A 25,556-nucleotide genomic window follows, 5' to 3' on the forward strand; every position below is an offset into this window, starting at 1 on the left:
TGAAATGAGTTGAATGTAAGCCTCCAAAGCCCAAATCTCAGAGCTCAGCATATGGACAGGGACTATTTTAGGCCTGATTCCACACATGCAGAGGTCGCTCACACACTCCCCTTAGACAAGAGCCATTACTGCTAAAGATGGCAGACAACACTTTGACTTTCTCATGTGTGACCTACATAGACATACAGTACAATCCAAAAGCACTGGACAGAGACAGACACCTAAGCACATCGCTCATTCAGATGGAAAATGGACTGGGTAGGAACATGCGGCGGGCTGTTTTTGTCGTATTAATGGAAAAATGAGAGGGGTAAAGTACGAGAGACACAATAATTCATGTTTGCAAAGAATATAACCCAAAAAGTAGGGCTGGGCCATATTGATCGAGCTTGATTTCCTGTTTGTGCTCTTTCATGAACATTAAAAACACAGATTATTTATTATTGTCATTTACAACAATAAATAACCCAATTATTTTTAATTGAAATTCAAACTGTCTAATTAACTGTCACAAATCCTTTGGCATCATGTGTTTTGGGGCCTTTAGCACAGCTTTAGATCAGCTTTTTCAGACCCAGAAGTGAAACTCTACAGCCAAGTGTCCAAAGCATCATACAATGACTCACATGTCTCATTCTTACACGTTTGAAAAGATCAAATGTTTCTGTTTCTTGCTTTGTCATTACACTTTCTGGGGTAAAACTTACTTACTTCCCCAGCTTTCATTGCACATTCCTAGTAATAAGTCATTTTATTGCACTCTCCCAAACGTAATGACAAGAAAAAATGTATGTTAACAGCACTTTTGATGTTCCAAAGATATCATGCATTCACGTTGTTGTTTGTTTACTGTCCACCGAGCCTTTAGTGGCCCGTATGGTAATGGTCTGTAGCGGATCATCACTAGATTGTTATTAATATTCATGTAACTCTTGTAGTCTGTGACTCTCTGTGTGCGTGTGAACAGGCTCTGGGCAGGGGGCCATATGTCTCCACATTCACTACATCTGTGTTTGTGTGTGTCCATGCAGGCCCTGGCAGAGGGACAGGCGGCCCCATGGGACACGGCCAAGAAGGACGAGAACCGCAACAAGAATCGCTACGGAAACATCATCGCTTGTGAGTACTGCAGCAACACAAAAGGACGAGCAGGATCAAAATACTCATACAAACCGGACTAACAGAGACCACAAATGTTACGCATGAAGTCATTTAAAATATTTGAGTGCTACCGTGGTTTGTGCTTTGAAATGGCTTGGCTTGTTTCGGTGAGTTTTAGTATTTAAAGTTGTGTCTACAGTTGCTTAGCCGTATCTATCGTAATGTGGTGCAAAAAAGTTACGTTTTTATCCACTGCCGCACAAAAACTGAGCCCCCTAGTGACATCTTTTTCGTCTTGAAACCCACACAATAAAGACATTTTCCTCAACACACAAAAGAAGTCTTGCGCAACACTTTTTTTATCCTATTTTTCTTCTTCAACTGCCCTGTCGCTCCGTGTGTTTCTGCTAAAACATTAAACGGACTCATTAACTGTGGGGCCTTTGAAACATTTTCTCAGTAAAATGACTCTTTGTAAAATGACTGGGAGTGAGATGGACAGTTTCCATTACCAGCTCCTTGTAATTAAAGGATTTGTACTAATAGCACGTTTATCATAATTTCTGTTAGCCATCAAGGTCCTGACAGGCTATTTCATTTCTGAGCAGTGTATTTCATTTGCGATCCTTCAGGTCCGAGCCGAGCTTTTGCCTCCACATCAAACCCCCTGTAATGAGATGGTCCCGGCGCGCGTTCACAAATGACCCCCACGACGTTCAGTTCAGACTTAAAACTACAGCGAGCGCCACGCAGCTTTTACTGATATAGACATTAGAAAACCTGCATAATGATTTTTTCTTTCCTTTTGGCCTGAGGTCGTACATTCTAACCAGCTCAGAGTGCAGACCATCAGAAGGACATCATTAGTGGCACAGACGCTGGAGCTCACTGCAGACACTCCACAGCTCCACGGTCTGTAGGATCATTCTCTCTAATGGCCTCTGTCCCAGGGTACATACGATCATAACTGGCTCATTTGGAGTTTTACTGGGAACAAAAAATCTGCTTTGATCATTATAAGAATGAAATACAAGCAAGAATAAACTCCTAGCAGCCGTAGGTAGATGCATTTTTGAACAATATGAACGTAGGGTGGATATGAACAAGGCTGCCTCTTTGTTGTTTGACGTTTTAGCCAAAAAATGCAAGTATATTTGATTGAAACGGACCTACGGGCTAGCGTGGCCTCCAGAGGAAAAAAAAATGTATATACAAGATTATTGAAGGTCATAGCCTCTTCCCTCTGTTCTCAGTTCATTCATCCCATGCGATTGCACCTGACAGTTTGGCCGTGTTTCTGCATTAAGGGCCTCTGTCTCGTTTCTCGTCTTTCTATAGCTCACATCTTCCCCCGGCTCAGTGAACAACCCTCCCATATGGCCATTTATTATTCAAAAAAGCTTGGAAGAAATACTGACACTGGATGAATCTGCTTATTCAGTCATGTCAGATAAATTACCCACAACTTTTTGAACAAACAAACAAAAAGAAGACAAACCCAGAGGCAGCTTTACATGCCTCCACACTCCAGATCTTCACCTCTTCACATAACAGAACACAACGCAGCTATTATCAAATAAAATCCGCGGTGTGTAGGCTGATGCAGACTGACAGCTTCTGTATTGACACTGACTCAACAGCACAAAGCCATTAGAGACTGGGCCAGGGCTGAGGTCAGAGTGTGAAGGTTTTTTTTCGAACAAGTATGCGCAAAGTGCTAATATAGAGCGGCAGACGGAGATAAGCGGTAGAGGAGATGTGCCGAGTCAACTGTGACTAATTAAACCCTAAGATTTTTACATTCGATTTGAAAACAAAGTGGGTCGAAAAACTGACCCCTGTGGAACAACCGCTTTTACATCTAAAACTTGTTGATAGATTTCGAATTACCTGTAGACACACATTGAAACGATCATCTCCCAAAGCGCACAAAGACAAACAGTCATCAACACAAGGACTCGGCAACATACCATAAAGTTGTCTTCTATTTCAACGAAAATCGAGTTGGTGACAAAAAATACAGGGCCATTATTCATGTGAAAGCCGCAATCAAATCGTTGCCATGTGAAAAATGTAACACGTTTCCAGATTTGATTAGCAATGTATCTTGATGCGTGTTCTTTCAAAACAGTGTGCTCCCAGGGACAGGTAGAGAATCACTCCTTTGCTCGCTACTTACTCCTGGAATAACAGCAAATATGTGAAACGGGAGCGCACAGCAAACACTGTACTAGACCCTGAGCGTACGTCTGCTCCTGTATGCTGTAACCTTTCTCTGGTCTTTCATGGTCTCAGATTCTGTTTGCTCTGAACTCACAAACAGCTGCAGCTCTCTGAAGTGTTTGACCAAAGCCCTATAGCTCAAATATTAGTATACACTCATGTCAGACTCACACAGCCTCTCAAACACCGAGAGGTCCAGCGCAAGTCCAGTTTGTAGAGTCGACAAGCTCCAGCTTCAAGGTCACTTTAAATGCATATATTAGAGTGTATATTAGAGCAGCTTGATTGGATTTAAAGTGCCTCTGAAAGGTCGGATGATTCATTGAACTTAAATGCAGTTAAGAATAATTATATTTTGAATTTAGCTAAAAAATATAAAAATGTAATCGCAGAATAGCACATTTTTTAGGTTTATAATTTCACTTCAAGTTTGTAATTGATTACATCACACTAGGAGATTCATCTAATGTCACTTTTTTTTTAACAAATAAAAATATATATGAGAGCACCTTTATTTTGTTGAATTAATGTTAAGAGGGTCAAAAAAAATGTATTTGTGTAAATTCTGCATAAACTGGAATGAGTGTGATGTCACTTCCTGTCATTTTCTATAGATTTTTCCAAATTTTACAGGTATAAAGCACCAAATAAAGTCAAAATTAAAAACCTGCCATGCACACTTTAAATCAGAGACACATTTTTTTCAATGGTTGCACTTGCAAACTGCAAACACGTATTATTGGTAATAGAATGCCCATCGCAAACAATGATATATTCCTTCAGCGGGCTGTATTATCATTATTATTTTATTTATTTGGTTTGTTAATAATTTTCTAGCTCTGTAGCTCAGACCTCTACAAACATGTTACGTGTCTGATTCTCGTATCAGTGCTTGAAATGTGCAACATATGCTATTACCAATATTAGGCAGAGATTTAGACAAAAAAAAAAAAGAGATATTCATGTGAACAGCTGTTCTCTGCGGTAAGCCACACGGGAACTATTAATTTATCTTCTTCATACTTCCTGCCCGCTTATGCATGGATGTTCTACAGATTTCCTAACAGAACGCTCAGATGGTGGTGTAGTCTGAGGTGCGTCTCTCGGCAGTACTTCTCTCACATAATGTTCTAGTATCATTTATAATTTGTTGTCTTTACTTCAGCAGAAGCATTAACTCTTGTCCAGAGCTGATGTCACTGTGAGTTATCGAACGCTGTGCAGCAGGAAACGCCACAGCAAACAGTATTATACAATGACAGAGTTTTTAATTAGAAGTGGATCATTGATGATTATCTGTCATTACGTGGTGGGGGAGCTGTGGGGGGGCTGAGGACCTGATATCTGTAACGAGACCAGATTATCATCTCACACAGCTAATTGATTGTTGAAGTCATCAGGATGAACGACAAGTGCCGCTGTCTAGACATCAAGATAACACTTGGCACAATTTGTACATTTGCCGTGTTTTTAAAAGCTTCATTATTAGAGGAAGATTGAATTGGACTCATCTCCTGACGTTGATGTGCATCTTATTCCTCGCAGACTCTCATTAAAAAAAGTGCAACCGCTCGTAGAGTTTGTACACAGAGATGCTGTGGTCTGTCAAAGAGGCTGTTAGTGGATTCAACAGCCAGTCTGTTCTCTCCAAGCACTTCTAGTTGTTATTTTGTGCTCTTTTGAAACCCCATTTGTGGTTAAAGACAATACATTCTCCTCCCACATATCATATATCCTGTAAGACGCACTGGTCCAGGTTTTGCTGACAGTGTGACACGACAGAATATGTTCAAATAACCCTTTTATTATTCCTCCAGAACATAAAGCTGTGAGCAGAGCAAGACGCACGCTTTAAGATTCTTACTCTGTCCTCATCCCCACACACTCATGTAGAACACACGCACACTCATGTAAAAGACACACACACACTCATGTAAAAGACACACACACTCATGTAAAAGACACACACACTCATGTAAAACACACGCACACACACACACACACACAGGATCAGAGTTGTGTTAATTCCGGAGTCTCTGCAGCTCCTTCTGCTGTGAGACTGAACTCCTGAGTTTATCTATGACAGACACAATCCTGCTCAGTGAAGGAGCAGAGAAACCTCCGCCTCAGCAGTTTGGAGCTGCTTTTGTGAGCGCTTTACTCTCACTTTGAAATGCCAGCGTTTCTGTGGATACTTGACATTTCACTTGAGTTGTAATATGGTATACATTTGTGTGGACAAATGCAGTTTCACATTTGGGATCTATAAATGCGTATAGAAGCATAAGTAATAGAAAATCAGGGCCACTGTGCTGTTGTTTCTTTTTGTAGATGAGCTGCTTGTGGCCCGTGACAGTGTCTTCTGTCTCGAACGTATAGAAAAAATGGATAAATTGTGTAAAATGATCCTTTCACTGGCCTCTCAGCTCCTTTCTGATGAATAGAAACTGTGACAGTGGAAAATCCTGAAAAACAGTCCCATGGCTCAATCAGCCGTAGTTCTGCAGGAGGTTGATAAGCGTTTATACAACATTAGTGACCCAGAATTACTGTGTCCAGGATTAAGACGCGAGACGTGTCAAAACTTCTCCTGGGATTCAGTAGCTCGAAATTATAAGACTTTAAAATAATCCCCACATTTTGTATAATCTTATAATTTTCCCTAAAATGACAAGAAAAGTATGTGTAACAAACTGGAATATACATTGGATTATTATTAGTATTTATATTTGAGGGGAAAATCATCCATTTCCTGAAATAATAACAAAAAAGGTCTAGGTTGTTATTGCAAGTTAAAACAATTATTAAAAGTTCATCTGGCAGAACATTCTGAAACTCTAATTGGTTTATTAATCAAATAAAACATCTGATTTTATTCCATTTATTCCATAGTTTGTCTCACAGTAGAGTTGTAGTTGTATGTTTTACCTTGCTATTTTATTAAGTGTAATCAATGATACACAAAAAAATAAGCTACAAAATGCTCAAAATAAACCAGAAATAAGTGAATGATGCAATCTTTCTCAGTGTTAAATGATCGCAAAGTATTATTCATTAGATCGTGAGAACATCGTGCACCTGAGTTATCATCTCTTGTTGTTCCCTAATCATTTCTATTTAATGCCAAAGAGTTGCGCGGGAATTCACAAAAGTGTTCTCTATTCTTACTGCAGTTTTTAGTGCTTTCTGAATTCAATCCTACATTTTGATTAGCACCGTGCCTGCATTCAAATTCAGCTCCTCGCTCTAAGCACTTCCCAAACATGAGGCTTGTGTCCAGATCCGCAGCATCTGAAACCAGCACCTCTCAGCCCAATTAAGCGCTCCCTCCCTGGGCAGAGGGAAGGAGAGAGCGGCCCCCTTCCACACTTCCACACTTCCACACTTCCACACTCTTATCAGTGCTCTGTGTGTTATGACAGCTCCAGACATGAGGCCTGTATAATTACCGCTGTCTAGAGGAGAGAAAGGATGGATCCAATCAAATGAGGAAATGGGCCAGAGGACAAAAGGTGAAGAAGATTTAATGAAAACCTGTCAACACTGAGCTGTCAAAAATGGGGATTAGACATTAAGACGGAATAAGTAAGCTGTAAACTGTTTCCCATATTTGTACAGCTTAACGGACTAATCGTGACTAGTAGACGACTAGTCACAGTTAGTCCATTTTGAAAATCATAATTGCTATCTAGATTAAGCAGACTCTTAAACACACACAGAAATACCTTTTTATAATGAAGACCGTGGAATTATTGAATCAAATAATTGTGAATATTTTCTTTCTAGAAGCCTTCAGTCACCACAGTTCAACTTTTATTTGGTTGATGTATTTAAAAAGTCTCAATGTACAATAGGAATAATTGTCACAGTCACTAATAATTAGTTGACTACTGAGAAAAATGTTAGTGCAGCCCTCTTTGGTTTAATTTTAAATGCAATTCTGGAGGTGACTGTTAGTATGTTAAACAAAATAATTTGGAATATTGTGTATAAGCTTTGACACAAATATAACTATATTTTCCTTTAATAGATTATCTTGTTGAAAAAACAGTTAATCACATAGCCTGATAGATTTTTGTATTTAGTCTGAGAGCAGTTTAAGTCGGTGTATTTCGTCATACTGCTGTTATTGTCGCCTCACAGTCGGACGTAAAAATATAATTTCATTCCAAGCTTCACAAATCAGTTTCTCCAAGGTGATCCTGGAAATGAAAATCGAGACAAGAAGACAGCAAAAGATTATATTACATATTCAGCAATTTGGTCTTTTGCCTTTGGGTATTTGTGTCGCTCAGCGGTCTCAAAATGAAAGGAGCTGGCCTTGGTGCTGAAATGTAAGGCCCTATTGGCATGAAAGCTTCATATGCATGTCTACGTCTATGCATATCTGAGCATATCCGAGTCAGTTTTGATCAAACAAAACTTGATAGTGTCATCTTGGAGTTATGCGCTTGTATGTGTCATGTGGTTAGTAACTTAATGTTGATTTTGTCACCTTTCAATAACATAATTACTGTAAACTCTAACGTTTCTTTAATTATACTTTTTTTTTTTTGCCTTTAACCATATTATAACATTGTTCCCTCAACAAAAACAGAACCTAGAGTTGTATTTTCATTCACACTTGTTTCATTATTCCTGTTTACAATGGTGGTCTCCCTCTGAGCCCCAGAAAGCACTCGGCTTCCAATATCCCAGATTTGTAACTTTATGGGTAGAAACTGGAGATTTTCTGTTTTAATGTCCTTAAATCACCCCCAGACTCAGACCCATTTCTGCCTCAAATCATGTTCATTACAACCTCTCGTCTCTTTCTTGTATTATACCATTAAAGAGTGGACACAATGCCACTTATATGTAACCACAGTAATATCAGACTGCCGTGCCCTGTATCCGGACAATACGAGGGAGAGGGCAGAAAAGTGCAGGTAATGAGTCTAAATGAGTCCACTTCATGTACAGCGATTATGTGTTTCCATGTTACAGCTGAACACAAGCGCAGCAGTAATCAGACCTGAGATTAGACTGATTCATTCAACGCTATTAGAGACAGGACTAAATAATTGACCGAAAGTACGAGTTCAAAGTACAAAAATCATTTCAGAATGTGTTCTGCTTTTAAGGGGGAAAAAGGTTACGTTTAATTATTTGCTAATACTTTAGTAAATATTCCAAATGCAAATTCCAAATCTATTCTAAATAAATATACATTTTGCTGAGAATTATTAGGGTATTGTAAAAGTTGTTCATGTTTCCTTTTTGTGTTTTTGATTCTCAAGCTTTTTTTTATCTAATCAGAACGAAATATAAACAAACTAAAATCTGTTTGCCATTTCTATAATGTGCACCCCCAGGCTCAGAAAGTTGTGTTTCTCTTAAACAAATTGGACCTCATGTTGTCACAGCCATTTCCTATCAAATCCAATTTAAAAACACAATTACAAACTCACCAAACCAAGCCAAACACATCCACTGAAATCTGAGCTCAACGGTATGCGCACTGCCCTTGTACCGTGTGGCCCTGTGTGGTGGTTAGTTAGTCCTCCCTGCAGCTAGTAGGCGCTCCGATCTGTGGGTCAAAGTAACTTTAGGCCTGTTGTATTGTTGTGCCATCTGACCCCACAGACGACCACACCAGAGTGCGCCTGCCGCAGCTGGAGGGGGAGCCACACTCGGACTACATCAACGCCAACTACATCGACGTGAGTACGACGTGTGCACCTCTGCCGCCTCTGGGCCTGTCGCCATAACACATTTTGAAGCACAATATATGAAATGCTACTGAGAATATCGAAACTATTTAACGCCACCGTGCAGTCGCCACAAGATGAATAGTCCCAGTACAGCGTCGGTAAAAGGCATGAGCTACAACAAATGAATAGGAGAATGAAACCAAAATTAGCCCTAGAAGTGACTTATTCAAGCTTCTACAGCTCATCATATTAAAAAAAACGTATGATGAAAACACACTACACGCAATAAAACAGTCTTGGCGTAATTGAACAGTTCATTTGCAAAAAAACAACATATCCATCTTCAATATACAGTATAGTAATAGAGTAGTTGAGGGGATTTGCTCTAGAAGGGAAGGAATAATATTTATTTTGCACTAAAAACTCGGATTTTGAACAGATGTTTTTTTTTTTAATGGCACTTGTCTGTAAAACGTATGTCATTTACCCAGTTCCATTAAATATCTTGAGCCCGGCGTTGAGTTGATTTCCTTCTCGTGACTTTGCGACCGCTCCTCTGTTTTATCCCCGCCGAGATTTGCATGTCACATTAATCAGCGGCTCGCGGCTCGCTGTTGTAATGCGTGTGCTTATGATTATAGGCAAAAAAAGCGTATTTCCCAATCAGGAAGACAGAGGGAGGAGGCAAGAGAGGCGCTAATCAGGGAATAAGAGACAAAAGAGGCGGACACAGCGGCCTCTTAGCGCCAGATTAGTCTAATTAAAATCATGACACAAAACTATTTATAAAGTTATGTTATGGAGCTGAAGGTTAGTGTACACAAAATACATTCACACACACACAGCCTTTGTTTTTCGGTCCGTTCGGCTTGTTTACAATGACGTCTTTTACACAGAGACTAAAGCACAGCCCGCCGAGGTTTACAGAGCAGCGAAAGCATAAAAGCAGAGAATACTGAAGGTCATGTGACCCGAGGGGACCAATGATGTCACATGTTTTATGTGTGTCTTTTGTGTGTCGCAGGGGTACCATAGACCCAGACATTACATCGCCTCACAAGGTAATTAAGCCTGCAGTGTGAGTGTCTGGGGCTTCACTTTGGACGGATTTCATACCGATGTGCAATGTGTGACAGCATGTGTGTGTGTGTGTGTGTGTGTGTGTGTGTGTGTGTGTGTGTGTGTGTGTGTGCGTGTGCGTGTGCGTGTGCGTGTGCGTGTGCGTGTGCGTGTGCGTGTGCGTGTGCGCGTGCGCGTGCGCGTGCGCGTGCGCGTGCGCGTGCGCGTGCGCGTGTGTTTGTGTGTGTGAGCCCTCCAAAGCTCTTCAAGGCTGTTTCTTGACAGTCCTAAATCAATAATGTGTATTCTAATGTATGTATTATTATAAAGTGTGTGAACTGTTATTGATAAAAAAAACAAATAAATTGATATTTTTTTTACTATCCTACTGACCATGTTCAATTAGCTCATCAGAAATGTGCTAAAACGTATCTGTTAATCATGCGGTTTAGGTTTGAATATGGCATAAAATAAGAATTAACTGTAAAACCGCCTGTATCCTGGTGCATAATGAACACATTGTTCATTGAGAATGATTCAGATAACTGCTTAATTAAGGGCTTGGGAGTTACTAAGCCTCAATCATACTTAATACATTTTGTACTTCATTTCGTGTGTCTCCAAAGCAACCGCTGGGGGTATTATCCATATCTCTGTACATTTCTCTGTGCATCTCCCACCTCTTGTAAGTTTTAAAACACGAGCGCGCCTCTTTGTGTTCCAGGGCCCATGCAGGAGACTGTGAGGGATTTCTGGAGGATGGTTTGGCAGGAGAACTCCGCCTCCATCGTCATGGTAACCAACCTGGTGGAGGTGGGACGGGTGAGTCAATTGAACCAGGGATTAGAACATGTGAGAGGAGAGCAGGAGCCTTTTTTATAGCAGGATTTCATGTTTTGTATGTGAATGCTAGCAGAAATGTTAGCATTATTTACTACATAGAACATTTTGAGCGTTAGACAAACTGTATTTATCCACAAGGGAAGTAAAAAATAAAGTATAATTCAGTCAAATAATTAAAGTAGAACAAAAATTAAGTTTTAGGGCTGCAACTATAAAAAAAAAATGTTGTATTCTGATATTCTTGTCTGGAAAAACATAGATTTTTATAAATATTGCAGTTTATTTAAAAAATCTTTCTATCTTGACCCCTTCCGTTGCCATGTTTCAACCAATACTTTAACAAAAATATATTTCAAAACGTCTCAATGTACATTAGAAATAACTGTTGTTGTTGACTATGTTTTGTTTTTGATCATGTTGTTGCATTTTCCAGGTCAAATGTGTGCGCTATTGGCCCGATGAGACGGAAGTGTACGGCGACATTAAAGTCACTCTGATTGAGACTGAACCACTGGCTGAATACGTCATCCGCACCTTCTCCGTACAAAAGGTAATATATATTTCAAGCATTTTTACTGTCCCATTAAAGATGCAGGTGGGGGAGACTGATTCCAAACGTTCCAATTTGTAGTTGACAAAAGCAAAAAATGACACTGTGCCGTTACCCGCCTTAAAAAACCCTTTTGTAAATGAATACTCCTTCATTTTTCTAACCTTCCTCTGTCAGCTCCTTTTCCTCCCTCTCCCTCCTCATCCCCCTCGCCTCCTCCTGCACCTCACTGCTCTGGAGCAAAAGCAGCTTATGAAGAAACGTCAGAAACTGGTTTAAAAAGACGTTAATCCACCGCACCTCTGTGTTCAGTCTCACAGTCTGAGGACCAGCTCTACTGTCACTTCACTAAACGCACGCGCTCCCAACGCTAATGACAGAGCTAAAGGAGGTTCACGTGGGCTCTAGGTTTAAAAGTGAAGGTACTTGAATGGCTTAAATGAACTGGTTCATGAGGTAATGGTACAAGAACCCCGGTGTGCATGTTTCAAATCAGTGGAAAAAAACTGTTTAGGTCTTAAGAGTTTCATTTGATGTTTGAAGTTGAACCGAGCAACTAGAATGTAGACTTCACAACCGATCCAGCAGATTTCATGAAAACTTGAAAAATTTAAATGAAAAAATTCAAACTGGACCTCGTGACCTTTGACTAACACCATGCAGAAAGTACTTTTTTACTTTTCAGCCCTTTAAAAAAAATATAAAATACAGATACTGCTCTCAGATGTTGCGAAGTATAAGAAAAAACTATACGCTGTCAATGTACAGATGCCTTAAATATTTACTTTTTATAGTAAACGCAAGTGATTTAGAGCCAATAAAGTCAGTTACAGTTATTAAACATTTAGTAACCACAGAAGTAAACTACCCACCCAGTATTTATCTTTTCAAGCCATTTTATTTTCCATAAAGTGGACCCAGATGGCTCCAGTAACACCAATGTTTCACCTAGAATTGGACCAACGGTTATGGATCCAGATACGTTATTTTGACAGTAGAAAGCAGCAGAATGAGCCCAGGTCCCAAATGGACTTGTCATTTTCTCAGGTTTTATTTCTGCTGCTTTTGTGTCCAGACTCTGAGTACTCCTCCTCCACTGCAGCCTCCTGCTTTTTCCTGTTTCCCCAACAATCTCCTTTCCTTCCACTCTCCACCTCTTTGACCCTGTTTTGGAGGCTAAAGCAAACAATTCAATACAGTCCACAGTCTTGAATTGCATTTGTGAGAAGAGCCGTGTCCTCTGAGGTCTATTCTTGGAGGAAAGCGAGCGAAGAAGGACACACACTCTTCAACTAAAGCAGTGTTTAGCTGCCACAGAATAAAAAGATCAATACGTGTGAATTATCCTATGAGTCGTTATAAGACAAACCACTGAAAGATGGTAAAAGAAATGGTCATTCCGAGCTTAAGATATGTTCAGGGTCGGCAAAAAAGTTCGGGAAACTTTAAAAGCAGGTGGAATCCCGGAGAAATATGTCACAGATAAAGGAGAAGGTTTTGTTGTGGCCCAAGGCTGTTGTGGTGCAGTCGCTCACTCTGACACCAGCAACAGTATCTGTCAAGCAGTTAAACCTTCAAATTGTCATTCTTTTTTTTTTTTTGTTATGTCCAGTCAGCGACACAAACTCTTTTACTCAGCACTATTTCAATTTGATTTTAGCTATGAGCCTGTCACAATAAGAAATGGTAAACGGTCACATGTATATAATGGCTTTATACCTCCTGCACTGCATTGAAAGCACTTTACATCAAGGAACCGCTCACACATTCACGCAGCCGTGCACGCAGACACCGGGGGTGAGGTGGGTTAAGCATCTTGCCCAAGGACACAACGGCAGCGTGCACCTGACAGCCACATCTACAGAAGATATTTATGTCGAGAGCAGGATTCGAACTGGTGACCTTCTGTTCAGCGAAACCTACACAGGCCATAAATACTGGATGTTCAGTATTTTGCCTGTGTAGGTTTTCTTTGCACTAGTGGATAAATTGTTGTTATTTTTTTGTACTATCACAAGATTTGAGCTGTAAAGTGTTGAATAAGTGAAACCAATTACCGTACTTTCCGGAGTATAAGTCGCACCAGCCAAAAAATGCATAATAGAGAAGAAAAAAAACATATATAAGTTGCACTGGAGTATGAAATGCGGTTGCAAGTGTGAAAATAACAAATAATATCACATATAAGTCGGAGTATAAGTATAAATATAAGTCGCACCCCGGCCAAAAATGTGTTTCAGTCCAACATCATATACATTTATATCAAAGTTTGCTTTAAGGTTATTGTGTCAGCGGCGTTCAGTAGCTTCATCGTTTATCGTGATATTTTTCTGCAGTTATGTATTCTACTACTTCTAAAATGTCATGTTGTCGTTGATGTTCTTGGGACACGCACGCCTCCCCTATCAACCGCTGCGCATTCTTACGATTTCCTTCCCGCCGTTTGCCCGTTACAGAAGGGCCACCACGAGATCCGGGAGCTGCGGCAGTTCCACTTCACCAGCTGGCCCGATCACGGCGTGCCCTGCTACGCCACCGGACTGTTGGGATTCATCCGACAAGTCAAGTTCCTGAACCCGCCGGACGCTGGGCCCATCGTGGTGCACTGCAGGTGAGGGCGCCAAATCAAATTATATAACACTGCATAGGTGCCGGGTCAAATCAGATCATTTCACTGCGGGTGATGTCATATTTGGAATCTCTTGTTATGTAATTGCGGGGCTAGTTGTGAGGCTAATTGCAAGGTCTAGAGCGACTGCAGAGGCTAAAAACTAGGCTAAAATAATGAAAGAGAGAAGACGTGAGGAGTAGAAGCAGAAACAAGCTAGTGCACAGTATACACCGTTAAAGGACACATTTATACATTGTTTGTATTGGCACTGGCCTTTAAACATGCTCTTGAGTAGATCCGCTTTGGCATCTCATGTTTTAGAACTTAAGATTATGTTGACATTGAAAACCACACGTGACTTTCTGTCAGTGAAGTGTTCTCTCATCAAATTGGGGGTCAGTGCTCCATCTACTGGAAGCAGAAGTTGACATCATAACATTCCATTAGACATTAATATGTAATACAGATGGTGGGTAGTTAAGATGAATATTGTTATTTTAGTTGTAATACCTTGAGTTCTCAGGTCAAGTCGCTACGAGAAATCATCAGGTTCAACATTTGAGAATTTAGCTTTGAGATATTTCATGGCCAATGCAATTAATATGGAAAAGCGTCTCTTGCCCACCATCTGAGGTTACAACATCATTAAAGTGTAGAATGTTTACCTGTTACCATGGGGACATAAACAAAAGCTAGCTTGCTCAGAACGAGTTGAGCGATGATTTATGGACAAAGTACAAGGCAAGAATCTGTGACATTTGAATCCAAGTGTTTTTGTGAAGCTCAGAGAAGGATCTTCGTGAACAGGATGAATGAGACACGCGTGAATGGAGCTAAATACAATTAGTAAACATGTTTTTTTTCTGCTGAAGGAACAATGTTAGAGCATAATTTGGTGCTCAACAACGTCAATTTTGCGCAATATGTCCTTTAAGCCGCGTTAGGTAGTTTTTGCAAATGTTTTCTTTTATATTGTGTCCATAACGTCCTGCACTTATACAGCATATGGAAGCGACATACAAGAGTTTTACATTTGATTGTTGAGGTCGAGTCAGCTTTTCAAATCTCAGCTTCAAAAATCAGGACCTTGTTACCAGTATTTTTTCAATAAATTTTTATTTAACTTTCAAGTATCGATTTACAACGCCGAACCGTTTGACTTTGATCCCTGCAACAAGGAGGAAACTCTTTGACGGCATTAGCGCGAAAGTGAAAATTAGCCCTCGCGAAGGTGGAGGAAACATCGGAGCGGCGGCGGGTGTCACAGGGGAGAGATCAGGCCACGGATGGAGGGATTGAGGAGAGGAAGAGGACGGAGAGGGAGGAGCCATCGTTCACTTTGTAATTCCCCGGTCGCTTTTACCAAAGACACCAGAAGAGAGAGAGGGGAGATTACCTGTCAGCCTCATGATTAATGCTGAGAGCTGCACGGCCCTTGTGTGTGAGTGAGGCTGTGTGGGTGAAGCCTGGTGACACGGGGCCAAAGGCATCAGAGCAAACCTCCAAATCACAAGTGACTGTTTTAGTTTTACTCCGAGCGATCCGTTTGCCCGCCGAAACCGACACTTCTTCTCCACATCTTCAGTCTCAACAACTTTGGTCTCGGTTTTATTGATGCGAGGAACAATTTGAAACCTATTCATTCTGTCTGTAGAGGAGGAAAGGGATTGATTTGTAAAAGGGGCGCATTTATATAGTGAACTTTTAACACAAATTATATACCGTACGTATTCTGGACAAAATAAGTCACATATTGAAAGGACAGAAGGGCTGCAATGCTAAAAATAATCATATTAATTGTATTTTGTTAATATAAGTCATTAACTGGACTATACAGACTCTAAAGTATGATTAAAAATACCTTACACAACAAAGACATTGAATTAAAATGTCAAAAAAGTATAAACAATTTTAGATTTTCAATACGGTTCTGTATCTAGAAGCCTTCACCATAGTTCAACTTTTGTTTGCTTAAAAATGTATTTTAAAAGTGTCTACTGTATAAGAGAGGTAATTCTTCAATTCGTCTGTACCAAGTTGAAGGACCGTTCAGTTGCAAATGGCATATTTTCCCTCCAGTATCACTAATCTCCTCCAATCATTTTTTTATGTCTCGTCAAAGTGCTGACCTTTTGAAGCTCTCGTCTGCTGAGAACCTGGCCCCAGAGAGAAGTGCTACATCCCATAAAGAGCAGAACATGAGGTTAAATATACCGTCGCCGTGGGGACCTTAAAGCTGCCACTTATTCCTTATCTTGAAGCTGAAGAACATTACAAGTATAAAAGCTCTGAGTTTTCCTTTTTGTCCCATCGGCCACTTTGTAAAAGGTCAACACATGGATCTCATTTATGGAGCGGGAAACATGAGGACGACTGATGGATCTGTTCTTCCTTCAGAGAAAAGAGACACAAACCTCAACAGCAGAACTTCAGCTGAGACATGTTTGCACGGAAAGGCAGAATGGAACCACAAAGCATTGTCTATAGCTTTAATTTGAGGGACATACAACACAAAATGTTCTCAAAACGTTCATTGAAATTCAAGATTTGCAAAAAAGCTTTACAGTTAAAGGAATCACATCATGCTGTATTTGTGTTGTTTTTATGTATCTCTAAACAGGCTTTTTTGGTACCTTTTGCTTTGGCATTTAATTTTTTTAGATCTTAAAATAATGCCTAGGTATAGAAAAGACAAAAAACAGCCATTTGAGCAACGTGACCAGCAAGCTGATTCAAGCATGCAGTTGTAATGGACGCAGTATGGCAGCAGAAATGCGATGATTTATCAAATTAAACAACTTCTTAACTTAACAATTCACGGAAAATTGAAATGGAACGATTTCTGAGGCTTAGAGTTAGATAATCTCGTAAACAGGATTAGCTAAACAAACATGAATGAAGCTGAATACAGGCGGGAACAACGTTACAACATGGTTAAACGCTCAAAAAGCCATTTTTGCAGAGCATGTGTCCATTGAAAGTAAGAGATATAGGCAAAGGCAATATTTCTGTCCCATCTTTGAATTAAAAATGTCGTCTGGTAATCAAGGCAGACGTCTCGATAGGGTTTCTGAGCACATTGTGTTTGTTTTACAGTGCCGGAGCGGGGAGGACAGGCTGCTTCATTGCGGTGGACATTATGTTGGACATGGCAGAGAACGAAGGCGTTGTGGATATTTTTAACTGCATTCGAGAGCTGAGGTCACAGAGAGTCAACATGGTGCAGACGGAGGTGAGCGCGCCACAAATCTGACTCCCATCTGCCCCGTGTCCCATTATACTCCTGTAAATAAATTCCTTTAAATAGCAGCGGAAATGTTCCAGTTTTGTGTGTTGGGATTTCACTGAAGTGGCTAATGACCAGAATCAGTCATAGCAGCTTTGTAACCCTTCTCTCCACCCCACAGACAACAAATGCCATTCAGTCCACAGCAGGGCACCGACAAGTTAATGAATGTTAACTGATAAAAGCAAGAGGCACGCTAATGAGGCTGTAGAGGAAAAAGAGCCGAGCTAAACATTCGATCTGGAGATAATTGGGTTGAAGAGCTTTTCACAGTAATAACGGGTCAAAGAGCAAACAACACACTCGGCGCACAGGCAGGAACACGTCGGGCGATGGGACGTTTTTTAATGGTACCTGACTTGCAGGAGCAGTACGTATTTGTCCACGACGCCATCTTGGAGGCCTGTCTCTGCGGAAACACCGCCATCCCAGTGTGCGAGTTCAGAGCCGTTTACTACAACATCAGCAGGATAGACCCTCAGACCAACTCCAGTCAGATCAAAGACGAGTTCCAGGTCAGAAACTTTTCTCTTCTTCGCATGTATCGTTTCTGTTTAGTATTGAAAACATTAATGGAATAATCCACCAATTATGATGTGTTTTGGGAATGTACGACTGATAAATATTGGACTGAGATTAATGAGTATCGATTGGACTTTTCCACTTGACTTAAGAACTATGTATCTGGGCCTCAAAATTCCTGCCATGGACACAATAAATGGATACCTTTGGAGCATATGTTTGGCAGCAGTGAAGAAGGCCTACACAACGAAATGGATGACACAAACTGAACCTACATTATTATAGATTTACCTTTTTTACAGACCAAACAGGACATATACGCTGGACAAAATGTGCCTTGGATGTTTTGTTTTTCTAATATTGTCTTGTCTCTCTCTCTCCTCTCTCTCTCTCTCTTCTCTCTCTCTCTCTCTCTCTCTCTCTTTCTCTTCTCTTTCTCTCTTCTCTTTCTCTTTCTCTTTCTCTTTCTCTTCCTCTCTCTCTCTCTCTCTTCTCTCTCTCTCTCTCTCTCTCTCTCTCTCTCTCGCTCTCTCTCTCTCTCTCTCTCTCTCTCTCTCTCTCTCTCTCTCTCTCTCTCTCTCTCTCTCTCTCTCTCTCTCTCTCTCTCTCTCTCTCTCTCTCTCTCTGTTCTTGTTGTTTTCCCAGACGTTGAACATAGTGACCCCTAGAGTACGCCCTGAGGACTGCAGTGTGGGTTTGTTACCGAGGAATCATGATAAAAACCGCAGTATGGACGTGCTGTCCGCAGACCGCTGCCTGCCCTTCCTCATATCAGTGGACGGAGAGAGCTCCAACTACATCAATGCTGCTTTAATGGACGTAAGTCTGTGTTTTAGCGCTACCGCCATACATTCATAAAGAAATATATTAACGCTTACACTGTATAGTCATGCGATTTGTTCTTTCAGAGCCATAAGCAGCCCGCGGCCTTCATCGTAACCCAGCATCCTTTACCCAACACGATGGCAGACTTCTGGAGGCTGGTGTTCGACTATAACTGCTCGTCTATCGTCATGCTGAACGAGATGGATGCAGCTCAGGTACAAACTCGCCGTACATCACTGTCCTTCCTTCTTTCGAACTTGAGAAATCCTCCAGAGCATTCGGAGTCTGTAACATGAGCGCGGTGGACACACACAGTGGACTTGCTTTATGAATGAGTCTGTCCATGTCTCCATTACTCACGAGGGTTTATTTATAGTCTTCCTCGCACCAGCACAGCGTCTGAATCCATGAGAAACATCACTGACACCAAAAAAATTATGGAAATTACGGTTACTACAAGCAGTCTGAAGGTCAAGGCCAAAACGAAAGAGAAAACGTCAACGATTGAAAGAGTAATTTTGAAATTGATTGCACTTTGTCTCCCAAATACAACCGTTTCTCCAACACTTTCAATGTAATGAATTCATCTACAATTGTTTTGCTGTGTGCAGTTGTGTATGCAGTACTGGCCCGAGAAGAGCTCTGCTGTTACGGACCCATTCAGGTGGAGTTTATTTCAGCCGACATCGACGAAGACATCATCAACCGCATCTTCAGGATCTGCAACATGGCCAGGGTACGAGCACGCCTAACACGCAGCGTTTTGTCAGATACAGCCCAATCAAAATACTGTATGAACGCTTTTGTATTCTAGTCTTAAGTGTCGTAAATCAGAACAGATATGACGCTACGAGCGCTCACAAACCTTTTCCATTCCCTCGGATCTGTTTGGCATATTTCTGACTGTTCATCTCATTATGAACCACGACTCGTCTCTCTCGCACAGCGGCCTGGTGGAGCCTCGGTTGGAGATTGTATTGGACTGTGTGTGTGCATGTGTGTGTGTGTGTGTTAGAGTAAACTCCTCTGCCTCGCTCACACACATCAGCAGTGCAGCGTGAAATGGCTCATATCGGCAGCACAACAGCAGATCGCACACAGAGCTGACTGATGCACTAAACCTCAAATGGGGAGTAAAAGAGATGGAGTTAGAGGACTGAGGGGACTGAGGGAATTTGAATTGAAGAGGTACAATTTGAGATGAGGTGTAATAGTCTATGTGTACTAAAATGTAGTAATATAACTCTCTAAACTCAAATGAAACAATGTTCAATTGTTATGGTAGAAGCTTTTTGCTCGTCATTAACGATGCGTCATTACAATTCCGCGCCTTGTCTTAGAGCTTCTTTGTTCAGCGGCTCTGATGCAGTGGTCTCGCTCTCCTCCTGAGGCCGCACAGTGAGCATTAGCATTAGCATGTGTTAGCGTCAGAGGAAATCAGCGTGACGGACAGGGACGCCCGCTGTCACTATCTGCAGAGCTGAAGCCAACTGCTGCAGGGACAAATCATTCAAAACGTTTACTTTGCACAAAATTCGATTTGCATTATACGACGTTGTGTTTGCAGAGTCAATCCAATTTGTTTCATTACACAGTGACTCCAAATGGAGCAGATTACACCCATCAGTCTTCTCGTTCATGCTTTTGTACATGAGCAAAAAGTTAATGAACTGTTTGAACTATAAGACAATAGTCAATACCTGCGTTTTGGATAATATCTCAGCAAAAGAAAATGTAATCTGTCAACTGGTTTTCCAAGTATGTTCTTTAGGGCCTCTGGAGCTAACTACACTGACTACTACTACTACTACTACTACTACTACTACTACTACTACTACTACTACTACTACTACTACTACTACTACTACTGTAAGGTGTGAACTGTCGCCTGAGTCATATATATTGTGAGGGACCGAAGAAGCGACTTGGATGAGTGGTGAAACGTCTTCACACCTGGACGACTGAGGGACTACACAGGCTTTAGTAAAAAAAACAAAAAAAACACTTGACATACTTAACCCTGGTGTTGTGGACGTGCCGGGCTCGTGTTACACCTCTCCTCCAAACAATCAGAAGTATCTCGTGTCCTTGCACTCAGCTTCTCTCACCAAAGCGTCCAGACTACGAAAGACAATATGTTCACCTCTGACAATATGTTCTCCAGAGGTCACAGAGGTCATAGAGATCACAGAGCTCACAGAGGTCACAGAGGTCACACAGGTCCAGGGACCTTAAAAGCTTTTGTGGTGGCTGGATCAATGCTCGTTTGGGGCGTAGGGTGTAGACAAAGGATTCACGCTGACAAAGCTCTGCAACTTTTCAAGTTAGTTTATTTACAGAGAAAGCAGTGTCAAATACAGGACAGCAGAAAACAGCGCCCGGGTCCTCTGGTGATCAGGAAAGACCCCGTCTCTGGTGGTGGTGGTAGTAGTAGTAAATATTTGTGTTAGATCTCTGTCTCGGATATGCAGTTATAACATATAGACTAGGACTAACAATATTGCATTAAAATATTAGAGCATATTGAATGTAATTATATTTGATTTGGTATTACGATTATTATATTCTATTATTATATACTTGCACTCATTTGTATCCCAAAAATGTATCAGTATTGGTGTTTCTTTTTAAATATAAATTATTTTTCTATTGCCAAAAAAATAAAAGATACATCTCTATTTTATATCAAATTTGTGGCTGGCATTAAATTTGACATAAACAACATTTAAGAAAAGTTTTATATGATGGTCTGAGTTAAGTTTCGGTCCTTTGGCGACCACGGTTTCTGTTTGGAGAGTTCTTTCGACTGACTGTATTTGTGCCTGTGCCCCCCGCGTGCAGCCTCAGGACGGGTACCGCCTGGTGCAGCACTTCCAGTTCATTGGCTGGCCGGCCTACAGGGACACGCCCCTGTCCAAGCGCTCCATCCTGCAGCTGGTGCGCCGACTGGCCAAGTGGCAGGAGCAGTACGACGGCGGCGATGGCAGGACGGTGGTGCACTGCCTGTGAGTACACGCCAACGCCGCGTTCACGAGCACAAAAAAGACATTTACAAAGACGTATCACGGGTGGGATATTTGAGCAGCGTTAGACCACAGAGTGCACAGCGTCCAGAGGGAGCACGGAGCAGGACTAATGTGTTGTGGAGACGGAAGCAGCTGTTCTTTAGTGATAAAGGATCCGGTTGTACAGGAGCCTCACAGGTCAGAGACAAACTGATGGTGCCGTCCACTCCACACAGTCGCTCACAGGAGGCACAGCTCATGGTTAGTCGTTTCACACGCTGCAGGAGCATCGGGAGCTATACAGCCTTTAAGAGTGTGTAAGCAAAGACATTCTACATTATGGAATCAGGGCAAAAGTGAAGCTCAATGGAGAAAGTGGGATCAACCAGAGAATAATACATAAAATATCAATCGAATGAAAAGCTCTCAGAGGTGATTTGAGACATTCACGTTTGTGTTTGTTTATGTAGAAGCAGATCGTAATGAACACTTGCGATTTTTTATGAATGCGTTTACAGGAGAAATACTTACATAATTTATACGTTTTTCATTTTATCTACAGCTATATAAGAAACGTTACCACAAACCACAACATTTTGGGCATAGGAAACTGTATTTTCTCCATCTTTTGTCCAAGAAAAACAAACTAAGTGACATGTCTACACTTTAAATCCAAAACGGTTGCTTTTGAAGTCTTTAAACCATTAGCATTAAGATCCAATGTCAGTTATGTATCATCGTTTTAAATTACATTCTGATAAAAAAGCATTTTGAAGCGTCAAATGATGAGAGAGAGTTTAGTGTCTGCATAAAACAAACTAAAACAAAACAGAGTTAAATGCTGAATGCAACAAAACATATCAAGATGGTACAGGAGCTTTAAGAATGAGAGGTTTTCTAATGTTTTGTGCATTTCATTTTTAAAGCTGGTTCTTGTTCTGCCTCAAAACAGTTTGATCAATAAATGACCATAAATGGAGGTAAAATGACAAGTGCAAACAAAAGTGAATAATCTGCTCAGTATTTAATCCCCTGCAGCAGTAATTAAATGTGTTGTAAGGTTGTGATTAGCTCCGCACTAATGAAGCAGCGTCTGAACACAAATCCTTTAAACACATTCAGTTTGTGGTGGTCTCAAACAGAGCCCAGCCAATGAGCACTTACAGTCTGGAGAAAATCAATCACACACACGCACACACGCACGCACGCACGCACACACACACACACACACACACACACACACACATACACACACTCTGCTCTGTTACAACTCTTTGGGCCAATCAGATACAGCATTGATTAGTATTTTCTGAGCTGTTCTGGAGTTGTATCTAAATGGTAAACGGTCACACACACTGTCCCCCCATGATAAAGACAGAGGTCTCTGAGCCTGGTCCACCCTAGAGTCCTTTCATGTGGACAGAACAATGTTAAAGGGATTCTACAAAGCTTTTGTAGTGAGTGATTAGACTGTAGGAAACTCAGGGAAACTAAATCAAATTCAAAATTTGAGACAATCTTCACTGCCCGACCCAAAAATAAAGGGTCACACGCTCTAATATTTGGTAGGACATTCAGTGTGGCATAGTTTCTATAAGCGTCTGCAATATTAAAAGGTTTATTCCCATTCATTATTTTTCACTATTTGATTTTGTATTGATGATGCCTTCTCCAGCTCGTCCCAAACACTCTCACTGGGGTTCATCTGGAGTAGAGTTGGGCGCCCAAGTTGAACATTTGAAGCCCGATTCCACATAGACTTTGAATGTAAACTGGACGCTTTGACGCAGCGATCTGAAAGCGGCTTTAGATGTTTTCTCTGCTCAATGCCAATGATTTGACCCTTCTCAAACACACTGACTTATTTTCCATGACCACAGGATTTGTCTTTCCACATGGTCGTTTCAGAAATAAGAGGCCACACACTGCATCAGTCGGGTTTAAATACCGTTTTGCAGCTGAAAGATCATCACCTCAGCAGTTCTCCAGTAGAGGAGGAGAGGACCTTCCATATTTGCTTAGTTGACTCCAAGTGGCTGCTACACACTAGTACACACATTCACACAGGTGGACACAGACACCGGGAGACAGGCGTGTTTAGTGTCTTGCCAAAAAATACAATGACAGTCGACGGACATGCCCCTTTAAAAAAACAACAACTTTAGTTTGACATTTACTGTAGTTGGACATGATTGACTAAGGGTTAAATGAAAGCTTCTGATTCTCATGGCCAAACGTGCGTCTCCCAAACACCGAGCGGGTTCACACTGGGTCTCTTTGTTCTCGCTCAGGTCTCAGTTAGAGCGAAGGAGGCCGTGAGCTCTTTTAGAGGAGGCGGACATGTGACAGTAAACATCCAACTCGCTCCAAATCACTCCTTTCAAGCGTTACTGTCAGTTTCTCTTACTCTTGTTATTCAAATCCATTAGTGTGAGGTTGTGCTTTTGTATGTCTTTTAGCTACGTCTCCGTCTGTGACATTTTACATTGTAATATGTTGCACTTTTACGCAGGACTGACAAGAAGTCGGATATTTACCGTAATTTCCTTTTTTCATAGTTTAGCCGGGGTGTGACTTATTCTCCGGAGCGACTTATTTGTGATATACATTATTATATAATTTTTGTTTTTGTTACAAGTTAATTATTTTCACTCTGACAACCGCAAGAGGGCGCTCTAGGCTCTAAGCGACGCAGAAGAAGAATCTGCACTTCCTCTTCCTCTGGAGTTTGTGGAGTTGTTTAGAAGTGACACAGAGGAAGAAGAATTCAATGGATTTAGTGATTTGGGGTAAAACTGATGCTTTGGTAAACGTGTTAGCATGTTCTTTATGCTATAGTTATCTGAATAACTGTTAATATGTTACGTTAACATACCAGACACTTACCACAGTTCTGTCTGTGCATCATGTAGCTGAAGGTGTTAGCGTTAGCATACGTACACCTATTCACCATGTTCTCTAACCTGTTATTTTAAATTGCATTGTCTGTTCTTGGTCTTGGATTTTATCAAGCACATTTCCCCAAAAAATGCAACTTATACTCCAGTGCGACTTATATATGTTTTTTTTTTCTATATTTTGCATTTTTTGGCTGTTGCGACTTATACTCCAGAGCGAGAAATACGGTACTGCTAGAACACGCTAGAATATCCTTCAGACAGATTCTTAGGATGGGTTCATCCTTGCCAAGCTCGGATCATTTGGGATGATCTTGGCACAGATTGGTTTGTGAGTGAAACTTTCAGGAGAGAACTGCATCAGCGAGTCCGATCGGCCCGACATTCGTATTAGTCGTAGATTATAAGGATTTATGTGGGACAGCAGCAAAAGGACAAGGCGTCGACTGAGATTTAGGACTGAGATTTGGGAGTTTCCTTGTACTTTTTTGTATTGTAGTTGGTAAAAAATGAAATGTTCTTGTAAATAATGTTGAACGAAAACCGCAAAAGTCTTTCAGTAATTCATTAAGTCAAAAGTTTAAGTAAAAGGATGGTGGCTAATACAAAAGTTCCCAAAAACCAAAATGTTCAAAAGCAGGCACGTTCTCATTATATGACACAATACAGAAAGTATCTACATTGGACAGATACAGAGTAGTTCAAAAGTACAGCTTGATCTCATAACTATCTACTTCTTGTCACTTGGCCTTGGTTTTGACCGTTAACAAAGGAGAAGTTAAGCGTTAAAGGAGACCCATTATCATCATGTTGTGTGCAAAGGGAGTACTGGACAGAAAATACGGTTCAACACCTAATACTGGTATTTTTCCATTACAGTAGACGTAGTGTTTTTGGTGTGGTTCTGTGCGTGCAGTATCTCAGATCATAGAGACAGTGAA

General features: G+C 41.0%; 1 protein-coding gene across 1 annotated transcript in view; it reads left to right on the top strand.

The window, feature by feature from the left end:
• ptprt (protein tyrosine phosphatase receptor type T) overlaps nucleotides 1–25,556 on the top strand; it is a 186,871-nt gene that overhangs the window by 155,811 nt on the left and 5,504 nt on the right. Inside the window, 13 exon segments of the mRNA XM_072451758.1 lie at nucleotides 1,032–1,119; nucleotides 8,950–9,026; nucleotides 10,042–10,078; nucleotides 10,801–10,898; nucleotides 11,353–11,469; nucleotides 13,926–14,080; nucleotides 17,177–17,312; nucleotides 17,732–17,881; nucleotides 18,534–18,707; nucleotides 18,797–18,928; nucleotides 19,325–19,355; nucleotides 19,358–19,449; nucleotides 21,555–21,718. Coding sequence (XP_072307859.1) covers nucleotides 1,032–1,119; nucleotides 8,950–9,026; nucleotides 10,042–10,078; nucleotides 10,801–10,898; nucleotides 11,353–11,469; nucleotides 13,926–14,080; nucleotides 17,177–17,312; nucleotides 17,732–17,881; nucleotides 18,534–18,707; nucleotides 18,797–18,928; nucleotides 19,325–19,355; nucleotides 19,358–19,449; nucleotides 21,555–21,718 — 1,451 coding nt within the window.

Source organism: Eucyclogobius newberryi, unplaced genomic scaffold, assembly GCF_026437365.1.
Source record: "Eucyclogobius newberryi isolate DKJ021-1_F unplaced genomic scaffold, fEucNew1.0.hap1 SCAF_19, whole genome shotgun sequence".
Classification (NCBI taxonomy): Eukaryota; Metazoa; Chordata; class Actinopteri; order Gobiiformes; family Gobiidae; genus Eucyclogobius; species Eucyclogobius newberryi.